At 38.8% G+C, this 13,701-nt stretch overlaps 1 protein-coding gene across 3 annotated transcripts in view; it reads left to right on the top strand.

The window, feature by feature from the left end:
* Positions 1 to 3,858, top strand: part of arvcfa (ARVCF delta catenin family member a) — a 30,181-nt gene extending 26,323 nt beyond the window's left edge. For all 3 annotated transcript variants that reach the window (XM_051686045.1, XM_051686046.1, XM_051686043.1), the window contains 4 exons: positions 62 to 173; positions 416 to 503; positions 608 to 684; positions 3,751 to 3,858. In XM_051686045.1, coding sequence (XP_051542005.1) covers positions 62 to 173; positions 416 to 503; positions 608 to 684; positions 3,751 to 3,843 — 370 coding nt within the window. In that variant the 3' untranslated portion in view covers positions 3,844 to 3,858. The remainder of the gene's footprint in view (positions 1 to 61; positions 174 to 415; positions 504 to 607; positions 685 to 3,750) is intronic.
* The last annotated feature ends 9,843 nt before the right edge of the window (positions 3,859 to 13,701 follow it).

The following is a 13,701-nucleotide window of genomic DNA, read 5'->3' as shown; positions in this document are numbered from 1 at the left end:
TTTGTAATCAGTGTTATTGTAGTCTGATTGATACATGTTTGTTTATTTCCGAATCTTTCAGCCAATCAGTGCGTGAGACCAAAGCTGCATCACATATTCTGCGGACCATTTGGGCGTATAAAGACCTGCGACACACTCTCTGTAAAGCCGGCTGGAATAAAACTCACTTCAAGGTACCTGCCCTATATTACAGACTTTAATACAGCTTAAAACAATCAATGCTGATTTCACAGCCATATTTATTAAAGGAATATTCTGGGTTCAAGGAGGGACGAGTCTAAATAACTTTTTGTTGTAATCAACATTATGTCTCAAATGCTGTTGATTGAGCTTCAGTTGTATTGAACCAGGAAAATTCATTTAAATTAATTTCAGAAAATAATTAGCTAATAATGAGTATTAATCTGGTTTTCAGCCGGCCATATCTGGGCTGCCAAAAAAACTGAAGACCACAAAACAAGGCAATGATGACATCACACTGCCCTTAATGGAGAAAAACCAAGGTCAACAGTACGCTGTGTGTGCGTGATGCACTTTATTTAAGACAGTTGGTATTTGCAGTATGCATGCATTAATGCAGTGGTGTGTGTGTGTGTTTCTGATGCAGACGGTTACTGCACCGTTGATCAGACAGAGAGAGTTGGAGATTCTCTGTGCCATATGATCGAACGGGAAACATTTCAGGTAGATTCTCTTGTTGTGTTTGAGCCGATTTACACTCACACTTTACTCACTTCATGCATCTTGATTTATTAGTTTGCTTCTGATCTCATTGGATAATTATCTACTATTCCTGCACTATATAGAAATATAAAGAAAATCAGTTCTGTGAAGACAATAATGTCACGTGGTGAAATTATGCAATAATTGATGTAGTTAAAATTGCTTTAACAATTGCAGTACAAAAGGCAACAGCTGTTCTGCATTTTCTGTCGTCTTTGGGCTCCCAAACTTCTGTATGTTTATATACTGTGTGCTGTAGTCAACCACTTGCAATAGTTTTGTGTTCACCCGCAATAGTTTTGCGTTCCCTCTCAATAAGTGTTTCATGCCCTCGCAGTAAGTTTTGCGTTCCCTCACAATAATGTTGTTTCCTCACAATAGTTTTGCGTTCCCTCTCAATAAGTGTTGCATGCCCTCGCAATAGCTTTGCATTCCCTCACAATAGATTTGTGTTCCCTCAAAATAGTTTTGCATTCCCTCGCAATAAGTTTTGCATTCCCTCTCAATAAGATTTGCGTTCCCTCACAATAGTTTCGTTTTGCGTTCCCTCAGAATAAGTTTTGCATTCCCTCACAATAGCTTTGTTTCCTTACAATAGTTTTGCATTCAGTTTTTCGCTCCCTCACAATTTTTGCATTCTCTCGCAATAGTTTTGCGTTCCCTCGCAATAAGTTTTGCGTGCCCTCGCAATAAGTTTTGCCCTTAGTTTTGCGTTCCCTCACAATAGTTTTGTTTCCTCGCTATAGTTTTGCATACTTTTACAATAGTTTTGCGTTCCTTCACAATAGTTTTGCATTCCCTCGCAATAAGTTTTGCGTTCCCTCACAATACATTTTGCTTTCCCTCAGAATACTTTTGCTTTCCCTCAGAATACTTGCAGGGGAAGGCAGGGGGCAACCAATAATCCACTCAGCAGTCTGGACTGTCCTTTGTAGTCTTCTGATGTCCGATTTTGTGGCTGAACCAAACCAGACAGTTATTGAAGTGCAGAGGACAGACTCAATGACTGCTGAGTAGAACTGTATCAGCAGCGCCTGTGGCAGGTTGAACTTCCTCAACTGGTGAAGTAAATACAACCTCTGCTGGGCCTTTTTCACAATGGAGTCAATGTGGGTGTCCCACTTAAGGTCCTGTAAGATGGTAGAGCCCAGGAACCTGAATGACTCCACTGCTGCCACAGTGCTGTTCAGAATGGTGAGGGGGTTCAATGTTGGGGCGTTCCTCCTAAAGTCCACAATCATCTCCACTGTTTTGAGCGTGTTCAGCTCCAGGTTATTTTGACTGCATCAGACAGCCGGCTGTTCAACCTCCCTTCTATATGCAGACATATCGTCATCTCGGATGAGGCCGATGACAGTGGTGTCATCTACAAACTTCAGGAGCTTGACAGAGGGGTCCTTGGCGATGCAGTCATTTGTGTACAGGGAGAAGAGTAGTGGGGAGAGCACACATCCCTGGGGGGTACCAGTGCTGATTGTACAGGTGCTGGAAGTGAATTTCCCCTGTCTCACAAGCTGCTGCCTATCTGTCAGAAAGCTGGTGATCCACTGCCAGATAGAGGTGGGAACAGAGAGTTGGTTTAATTTAGAGAATAGCTGGGATGATGGCATTGAAAGCCGAACTGAAGTCCACAAAAAGGATCCTTGCATTTGTCCCTGGTCTGTCCAGATGTTGCAGGATATGATACAATCCCATGTTGACTGGATCATCCACAGACCTGTTTGCTCGATAAGCAAATTGAAGGGGATCTAGAAAGGGTCCAGTGATGTTCTTCAGGTGGGCCAACAACAGTCTCTCAAATGACTTCATGACCACAGACGTCAGAGCGACAGATTTGTAGTAATTAAGTCCTGTGATTTTGGGTTTCTTTGGGACAGGGATGATGGTGGAGCATTTGAAGCAGCAGGGAACTTCACACTGCTCCAGTGATCTGTTGAAGATCTGTGTGAAGATGGGGGCCAGTTGGTCAGCACAGGATTTTAGACAAGTGGGTGAAACACCGTTTAGGCCCTGTGCTTTCCGGCACACATCATCTTCACAAGTCTTAAGTGCAGGTTGAGTAGCAGGAGGAGGGAGGAGGGGGGGTTGCAAGAGATGTTGGTGTTGGTAATTTGTGTGAATTGAAGGTCAGAGCGGGTGTGCGGTGTGACACTGGGCTTTTCAAATCAACAGTAAAACTCATTCAGGTCGTCAACCAGTTGTTGATTCCCTACAGTGTTGGGAGATGGTGTCTTGTAGTTAGTAATGTATTTTAGGCCTCTCCACACTGATGCAGGGTCACTAGCTGAAAACGTATTTTTTAGCTTCTCAGAGTTGCTTCTTTTAGCCATTCTAATCTCTTTCATCAGTCTGTATTTGGTCTGATTGTACAAGATTTTATCCCCACTTCTGTAAGCATCCTCTATGGCCTGACGAAGCTGCCTGAGCTCTACTGTAAACCATGGTTTGTCATGGTTGAACTTTAAATAAGTCCTAGTAGGAATGCACATATCCTCACAGAAACTGATATATGATGTAACATATGTACAGCATGTACAGCTACAAAAACACTCCAGTTAGTGCAGTCAAAGCAGGCTTGTAGTTCCAGCTCTGCTTCATTGGTCCATCTTTTTACAGTCTTTACTACAGGTTTAGCTGATTTTAATTTATGCCTGTAGATCGAAAGAACATGAACCAGACAGAGTTTTTCAAGCTAAGCTCCTTAAACAAATGGATGAGCAAGGCCCCGATCCAGAGCTGTTCAAAAAGCTCCACACTGCTACATATTTGGTGCTGCAAGTCACAAAAGTACTGCTCAGGCCATCGGCAAAGCGATGAACAGCCTGATATACTACGAATATCAAGGTTAAAATATGGTTATTTTAGTAAAACCATGGTAAATTTATTACGAGGGCATGCAAATCTATTTCATACTTGACCTGCATTCAGGACTGGAACTATCCATACAATAGGAAAAATTTTATAGAATATTAAGGAACAGAGTTGATGTCATGAATAAATGCTGATGTCTTCTTGTGTTTCTTGAAGGGTGTAAATGACAAGAGACATTTCATCAGGAGCAGTAGACCAGCGGTGGGTTTAGTGGAGGGAACGCCACAGCCGATGGACTCATGGGTCTGATCGCCCCCCCCCCCCCCACGGTAACTGCATTATTATTAGCACACCAAGTCAGTACTTTGGCCTTTGAAATGTTTTATTGGTGACATAATTTTCTTTTTTTTTTTATTTGACTTATTCATGATAAATCTTCACTTTTATATTGAGATTTTTTTTTCTTTTTTTGATAATTTTCTGTTTCTCTTTGTAGGTTGGAGAACCACTTTTTCATCACTGTATCAAATGAGAGATTCAACACCATATCAGAGCTGTGAAACAAAACAATAGACTATTAGATTTCAGAGCACTTGAGTCAATATGGGTGTCCAATTCATTCTGAAAGTGGAATTTTATTCTTTGCTGCTTTGGCAATCTTCACTGTTAAATTTAAGAAACCCTAAGAGATAGTTTATATATTGTATGATCTAAGGCTTGTTTAAAATTTGAGAATACACCACATTACGAGCATCGGATTTCGTTTCTGTTGTTTCGTTTTTGGTTTGTTGATGAGTCCCTAAATTGTATAAAAGTGTTCCAGATAATTTTACAATCACTCACAGAGAATTTCAGCTCTATATCCAATTTTTTGCACAAAAGAGATGAAGTCATAACATATTATAATGAATATAACTAAGTTATTATGAGACTCATAGTCTACAGGAAAAATAGAAATTGTACCTATTATAGAATATATCAGAGATTTCTCTATTCATACTAAATTTGTTTCATAACAATTATTTAATTGCTTGGAAAAATAAAAACAACACGTTTTATCTCTTCTTAATCAATCTATATCTTTTCGTCATGCCTCCAACAGAAAATAAAATGAAATAAAAATAAAACAAACTTATTCTGGCTTTCTGTGACATGTAATTCATCATCCAATAATAATAACGCACTCAGGATTATTATACAGTCGAAACATTGTCATAGGCTTGGGAAGTAGGGGTGCTGCAGCATCCCCTGTTAAGTGCTGTCAAACCGTCATATTCTGTGTTAATCTCGTTAACGAAATTAATGACGATTGATAAGGGGTATTTTTGTTATTTCCGCAGCAGCGGCCAACCCCAAACCTCCCAGCACCATCCCAAACGCCCCTCGTCCATCTGCCATCCGCAGCACCCCCTGTTCAAAATCTGTTCCCACGGCCTTGAACGTTGTGAGTGATTCAGATGAAAGGACTCAATTCTTACAGTCACAGTTTGAAGTGTTTGTAACGTGTTCATTTGAGTCGCTTCACTGAAACTTTAGATGCTGATCAGCAGAAATGAGTGAAAATCACAAATCAACAGCGAAGAATGAAGGCAACTTGAGGAGAAACTCTGCAGGTTTAAATGCTGTGCAACATTATTCATTCGTATTCATATTTACATCATAGTTTGTAATAGCTTACAACAAGCATTAGGCCTATAGTACATTCAGTTTTATATTAATGTTCATTTTAAATAATTAACAACATTTACATTTATGCATTTGGCAGATGCTTTTATCCAAAGCGAATTACAGTGCACTTATTACAGGGACAATCCCCCCAGAGTAACCTGGAGTTAAATGCCTTGCTCAAGGACACAATGGTGGTGGCTGTGGGGATTGAACCAACAACCTTCTGATTACCAGTTCAGTGCTTTAGTCCACTATGCCACCACTCCATTTAGATAAACAGTAAAGCTAAACAGATCAGTAGTTCATGTTCATTCAGATATGAGTAGCCTATATATATTAATATGAATATATGATTCACATATTTTAATATGTTGATCAATGACGTGACGTCTAATAAATTATTCAAAAATACATTACTGGGGCTTAAAGTAAAAAAGTCATGTGGTGTAACCCACATGTAAGTATTTTGTTGTCATGTGACAAAAATCATAAAACAGAAATCTCTTTAGACACACAAGACTGTGTGAAGTTTTGAAAGCAAATCATTATATTGTCATATCTTTAAATATCAATATGACATTTGTATGAAAATTGCACATTTTGTACAGGTCATTTGGTGTAACCATGAGAAAACCTCTTGATATTATTGACTTACAAATTCATGATATTTGTAAACATATATACAGGTGCATCTCAATAAATTAGAATGTCGTAGAAAAGTTCATTTATTTCAGTAATTCAACTCAAATTGTGAAACTCGTGTATTAAATAAATTCAATGCACACAGACTGAAGTAGTTTAAGTCTTTGGTTCTTTTAATTGTGATGATTTTAGCTCACATTTAACAAAAACCCACTAATTCACTATCTCAAAAAATTAGAATATGGTGACATGCCAATCAGCTAATCAACTCAAAACACCTGCAAAGGTTTCCTGAGTCTTCAAAATGGTCTCTCAGTTTGGTTCACTAGGCTACACAATCATGGGGAAGACTGCTGATCTGACAGTTGTCCAGAAGACAATCATTGACACCCTTCACAAGGAGGGTAAGCCACAAACATTCATTGCCAAAGAAGCTGGCTGTTCACAGAGTGCTGTATCCAAGCATGTTAACAGAAAGTTGAGTGGAAGGAAAAAGTGTGGAAGAAAAAGATGCACAACCAACCGAGAGAACCGCAGCCTTATGAGGATTGTCAAGCAAAATCGATTCAAGAATTTGGGTGAACTTCACAAGGAATGGACTGAGGCTGGGGTCAAGGCATCAAGAGCCACCACACACAGACATGTCAAGGAATTTGGCTACAGTTGTCGTATTCCTCTTGTTAAGCCACTCCTGAACCACAGACAACATCAGAGGCGTCTTACCTGAGCTAAGGAGAAGAAGAACTGGACTGTTGCCCAGTGGTCCAAAGTCCTCTTTTCAGATGAGAGCAAGTTTTGTATTTCATTAGGAAACCAAGGTCCTAGAGTCTGGAGGAAGGGTGGAGAAGCTCATAGCCCAAGTTGCTTGAAGTCCAGTGTTAAGTTTCCACAGTCTGTGATGATTTGGGGTGCAATGTCATCTGCTGGTGTTGGTCCATTGTATTTTTTGAAAACCAAAGTCACTGCACCCGTTTACCAAGAAATTTTGGAGCACTTCATGCTTCCTTCTGATGACCAGCTTTTTAAAGATGCTGATTTCATTTTCCAGCAGGATTTGGCACCTGCCCACACTGCCAAAAGCACCAAAAGTTGGTTAAATGACCATGGTGTTGGTGTGCTTGACTGGCCAGCAAACTCACCAGACCTGAACCCCATAGAGAATCTATGGGGTATTGTCAAGAGGAAAATGAGAAACAAGAGACCAAAAAATGCAGATGAGCTGAAGGCCACTGTCAAAGAAACCTGGGCTTCCATACCACCTCGACAGTGCCACAAACTGATCACCTCCATGCCACGCCGAATTGAGGCAGTAATTAAAGCAAAAGGAGCCCCTACCAAGTATTGAGTACATATACAGTAAATGAACATACTTTCCAGAAGGCCAACAATTCACTAAAAATGTTTTTTTTTATTGGTCTTATGATGTATTCTAATTTTTTGAGATAGTGAATTGGTGGGTTTTTGTTAAATGTGAGCCAAAATCATCACAATTAAAAGAACCAAAGACTTAAACTACTTCAGTCTGTGTGCATTGAATTTATTTAATACACGAGTTTCACAATTTGAGTTGAATTACTGAAATAAATGAACTTTTCCACGACATTCTAATTTACTGAGATGCACCTGTATATATATATATATATATTTCACCTCAAAAACAAATAATGATTAAGTTGCATACATTCTCGTGTATTTAAGGTGCCAGGAAGTTTTATCACACGTCTTAATCGATGGTTACACCACTTGACATTTTTAAAGTAATTATAATTATTTTATTTATTCATTAATTTTTTAGAAAATGCTATAAATATTTTTAAAACAACATGAACTCAAAGATGTCTACAAACTTGACAATTGCTTGAAACTTGACTTATTCAGCAGAAACAATAGTAACTATGGTATTTTGGCAAAAACTTACAATGGTACCAAGTTTTATAATTGTACTGAGTAACCTAGACAGGTCATTAATACACAGAAAGAAACACTTCCATTCATATGGACATTATAGTGTGAAAGATGTTAACAGTATCTTTCTGTCCAGCTGTGTCGTCAGGTGCTGGAGAGGGGCCGTTCAACTCCACATGATGTTGTGAAGCTCTCATACCAACTTACGAGAAAAAAGCAACGAAACATCAGAAGACGGCTGAATTAACACAACAGCAGCGGAGAAATGCAGACACACATGAACACAAATTAATTCAAAACATGAATATTCAAGACGCATTTGACAAAGAGCACAATGCCGCCATCCACACAAGAGCATCAGGGCAATCCTTCCATCCATCTACCTCCACAGTTATCAAACTGGGAGGCACGCCTCCACAGATGGCACCAGAGCATGCTCTCGTTCAGAAAGTGCATGTTCGCGCTCAGAACGTGTTCTGTTCACTTGCAAATCTATTATAAAGCCATATAGCTCTGCCTCTATTCATTCATACAAGTATTCTGCCTCTACAGACCAACAATCATCCATGTGATTATCTAATCTGCCAATCGTGTGGCAGCAGTGCAGTGCATAAAATCATGCAGATACGGGTCAGGAGCTTCAGTTAATGTTCACATCAACCATCAGAATGGGGAAAAAATGTGATCTCAATGATTTGGAGCATGGCATGATTGTTGGTGCCAGTCGGGCTGGTTTGAGTATTTCTGGGATTTTCACACACAACAGTCTCTAGAATTTACTCCGAATGGTGCCAAAAACAAAAAACATCCAGTGAGCGGCAGTTCTGCGGACGGAAATCTTGCAGTCTTGTACATTTTGTCAGAGGGGGGGGCTTACTGTATAACACTTTAAACACACACTCTCACAGACAGCTCAGGAGAGCAAAGAGGATCATCCCTTCATTCAAAGATCAGCTCAAATGAGTGGAGATATCTGGAGGTCGGTGACATGATATTTTTTTTTCTCCTCTTTTCTCCCCAATTTGGAATGCCCAATTCCCAATGCGCTCTAAGTCCTCGTGGTGGCGTAGTGACTCGCCTCAATCCGGGTGGTGGAGGACGAATCCCAGTTGCCTCCGTATCAATCCGCGCATCTTATCATGTGGCTTGTTGAGTTCATTACCGTGGAGACATAGTGCGTGTGGAGGCTTCACCCTATTCTCCGCGGCATCCCACGCACAACTCACCACACGCCCCACCGAGAGCAGGAGCCACATTATAGCGACCACAAGGAGGTTACCCCATATGGCTCTACCCTCCCTAGCAACCAGGCCAATTTGGTTGCTTAGGAGACCTGGCTGGAGTCACTCAGCACTCCAGAGGTGGTAGTGAGCATCAATACTCGCTGAGATCCCCAGGCCCCAGTGACATGATTAATGTTTGTTTAATGCAGTTAAATAATATATAGCCTAGTATTCGTTAAATATTGGTAACAGCTACATATATAACAGCTGACACTCTGAACTGTATCGTACAGAGCCCATTAGACTACAGGACAGGTCAGGGATTTTTCCCTGAAATACTTTTGCGCTCCCTAGTAATAAACTTTGTATGGTTTTACTACATTAACCATATTTTAACCAAGACATTCATAGTGAAACCATAGTAATAATACAAGAAAATTAAAACTATGGTAATAAAAATCATAATTTTGTGGTTTTGGTTTTACCAGACTATTTAGCAGATGACGGGCCACTTCTATTAAAATGAATAGGAGACATTTGAACGCTCAACCACAGAGCTCTGAGCGCCCAACGGTCAATGGATGTAGAAAGGAAGTCCCGCCTTACAAGTAAAACAGCCAATCGCCTTTTAGATACAGACATCAGCTGCATGCGCATTAGCTATATAAGCCGGTAAAATTGCGTTTTTAGCGTAATATGAGGTTAAGAAGCACAATTTACGATACCAGTGTTGTCATATTTTACATCTGATTTGAAATATGTTCTTTGATCATAATCTTGACCGACCATTTTGGAGATTTTGGTCTTTCTCCATTCAAGTAGATAGGAGCTGCACTGTCATGACTGGAAATAACCTCCCGAGAGCGTTCCAAAGATGCCCGACAGTGGACTGACTCGCTAGAAAATACCATAGTTTAATATTGTAGACTGTAGTAACCATAGTTTTGGTGTAAATCATGAATTTTCTATAATATTGTAGTAACCATGACTGTTGTAGGCTAACCATGTTTTTTTACAAAAAAAATTCTTATTCTTTCTTTATTATGGCGGGCCATTTATTCAACCAAAATCCCAATAATACCCAGATAAAAATGAAGATTTGATGCATAACACGGGACTTTTAGGTATAAACAAGCCTGAAACACACCGGGGACTCTTATTTTGTAATACAAAATGATGAAAAAACTATTAGCAACTATCGGCATAGAATTTTGACGCTAACCGATAGTTACAAAAAGCAACTATCGGCACCGATTAATCGGTAAAACCGATATATCGGTCTACCTCAAGTAGTAACTATGAAAAGTAAGTTAAATAACCATAGTCCTTTTTTCCCCAGAAACCATGGTTTTAAAACTGTATACATATAGTAACCATGGTTAATCTTGTGGTTACTATGGTTTTACCACACATACCATATTTACAAGTACCGATAATACCAGTATTTCCAGTTAAACCATAATAACCACAAAATTATGATTTTTATTACCATAGCTTTCCTTTACCTGTATTGTTACTATGGTTTCACTACGAATATCAAGGTTAAAATATGGTTAATATAGTAAAACCATGGTAAATGTATTGCGAGGGCACACAAAACTATTTAAAAATAAAAAAAATGCACATTAACTTTCAGAGCTTGTTAAAGTCACATGCTAGTTGACACAATTGCTTACACTTTCGGAACAAATTTAAAGGGATAGTTCACCCCAAAATGAAAATTCTGTCATCAGTTCCTCACCCTGATGCCATCCCAGATGTGTATGACTTTCTTTCTTATGCAGAACACAAGTTAAGATTTTTAGGAGAATATTTCAGCTCTGTAGGTCCATACAATGCAAGTGAATGGTGACCAGAACTTTGAAGGTCCAAAAAGCACATAAAGGCAGCATAAATGTAATCCATACGACTCCAGAGGTTTAATCCATGTCTTCAGAAGTGATATGATAGGTGTGGGTGAGAAACAGATCAATGTTTAACTCCTTTTTTACTGTAAATTCTCCATCCTGCCCAGCAGGTGGCGATATGCACGAAGAATGTGAATCACCAAAAACAAAAGAAAAAGTATGTGAAAGTGAAAGTGAAAGTAGAGATTTATAGTTAAATAAAAGAGGTCACATTTTATATTAGGTGGCCTTAACTACTATTTACTAACATTAAATACATATTTCTATACTCACACAATGGAGACTATTTAGTAAGTCATAGATAAACTATTCCAAATGATTATTAGCTGTTTTCTGTGCTTTTACAAATATTATGGCATTCATGGAATGGCAGGGGCAAGGTAAATATCTGGTGCCTCCCAGACCAACACTAAACATGGTCAAGGGGCACTAAACTATGCAAAATATAATTTTTTTTCCATCAGTATGAATGCTTGGGTCTCTGAGGGTCAATAATGTGTGATTTATATGCCATTTCACAAGTTTCTTCCAACAGATGTTTTCCTACATTGAACAACATTCAAATATTTATATAAATTTTAATGTGAACTGTCAGTTTGCATTGTGAAATGTTCTTAAATCCTCAATAAACTCTTTATTGCAGGGTAAAGAGTTGCCTGCAGTGCCTTATTGTGTGAAAGGTCAGTATTAAAAAACATTAACAAAGTTTTATAGTAAAAGTGGACCCTATATAATTTCTTAAAGGATTAGTTCACCCAAAAATGAAAATTCAGTCATTGTTTACTCATCCCTGTGTTGTTATAACACTATATGACTTTCTATCTTTTTCTGAACACAAAGGGAGAAATTGTGAATAAATGTTGTGCTCAGTGATGTCATACAATGGCAATTTATGGTGACCACCTCTTCAAGCTTCAAAACAACACAAAAGTATAATTCAGAAGTCTAATAAATTATTTCATGAGACTCATGATTGTTATGAAAGCATACGATAAGATTTGGTGAGAAATAAACAGAAATCTAATGTGTTATTTAGTGAAAATGTTCACTGACCGTTGATCTCCTGTGAGCATTCATGATAGGACACGAGAGCAACAGTTCACGCAACCCCCTCACAACAGTGGGGCGTTCAAGCGAAAACTCGTTTATCTAAAAACAGGTCCTCCACAGTGATAGTGACAACAGAACACAACACAGCTGCACACAAAACAGAGAACCGAACTTACTAAACATATCTGAAGAGTTTGTAGTCCAAGAATTGATGCATTTCTATGCCCAGCCTTATTTTTTGAACGTTTTTGGACCAGTGCCAGCTCTAAGCGGACTGAGTTACCCTCGACTCAAAGTCCTTCAGAGATCCGAACACCGTCGAGAAGTCGCAGGTCGTAGCATCGACAGCTGGACAGCAGCAGCTCAGTTTCTTCAATAAACAGATTAAATGGCACACCAGTAACCATCAAACTAGTTAACTCAACTAACCCTACTAACCTCACGACCTCGCCACACAAGGGACGTACTGGAGAAAAGATCTCCCTGTCTACAGATAAACGGTAAAACTAAAAGGGTGTCATTTTCTGTTTCTGGTGAAGTTTCTGAAAGTCCCAAGTCTCAGATGTCAAATTGGTCATGGACTAAATTTAATTTCCTTGAAATCAATTCTATTTTAAGCCAAAAAAACTCTCAGGAATTTTTAAAACAGCAAAATCAAAAACGAAAGATTCACTTGGACCCACATCAGCCATCCGATTCCCTGATGTCACTAACAGGAATTTGACTCCTAAAAAGTCCCAAAGTTCACAGAAATTAAAAAATGCATAAATGAGAAGATGGCATTTGATAGACAACCGAAGATGACTGAAACCAAGACCCGAGAAGATTCTCCCAGTGGCCAAAAATCAAATGAAAAATGTGTGTCTCAAAAGTTTGATTTGACATCAGAGCTGTCAGACTCTTTAGTTTCACAACTGTTTGAAATGGAGAACTCCAAAATCCTCATGAGAGGAGACAAGATCTCAACCGTTGTGAGGAGACCACAGACAGAAGACAACACAAGATATCACACACAGAAACGAGTTCAGCTAGAGAGAACTCTTTCAAACACCCAGGGTCTGCAAGCATTCGAAATCCATCCATTTCCAGGTCAATCCAAGCATATGTTTATCTTCAGGATGATGCAGCACCTCTACGAAAACCAGACACACCCAGACCGAAGTCGTCTTCTCCACATCTGGAAAGTTCTGGAGCAGCGAGCTGTGGAGAACATCTGAATGACAGCTTGTGGATGTGCTGGAGATTAGGATGATGCAACACATAAACTGACACCTGCAGGAGGATTCAACACTACTGATGCAGGAAACTCGTTCATAACCAACTAAACCAATGTCCGAGGTATTTCAAATACTGATAGAATACTTCTTTACTATACCCACTTCATTTAGAGGTATTTTAAAGACCCTATGAAATAGCTTGATGAGCACGGTTTACTTTCCTGTGTTACTTTCTTATTCTAGAGAGCATTCCATTGGACAAAAATCTGGGTAGTGCAAGATGAGTCATCAATATTTATTGGTCTGTTTTCCCAGAAGAGAAAGACCATATTTATATGTGTGTATCTGCTAAAAGCTTATTTTAAAATAATATAAAATAAATAAAATAAAAAAAACTATTCATAAATAATATTCTATGTCTTTATAATCTTATGATAAACAAAGTTAAAAAAAAAAATTGTTGTCCTAAATTTGTAAGCATGTAATTCTAATTCTATTCACTCAACCTCACTTTGAAAAGTTTAATTATATTCTACTAGATGGCAGAAAGCACTA

The sequence above is a fragment of the Myxocyprinus asiaticus genome, chromosome 43 (assembly GCF_019703515.2).
Source record: "Myxocyprinus asiaticus isolate MX2 ecotype Aquarium Trade chromosome 43, UBuf_Myxa_2, whole genome shotgun sequence".
NCBI classification, from domain to species: Eukaryota; Metazoa; Chordata; class Actinopteri; order Cypriniformes; family Catostomidae; genus Myxocyprinus; species Myxocyprinus asiaticus.
This window is presented reverse-complemented; position numbering and strand designations above follow the sequence as displayed.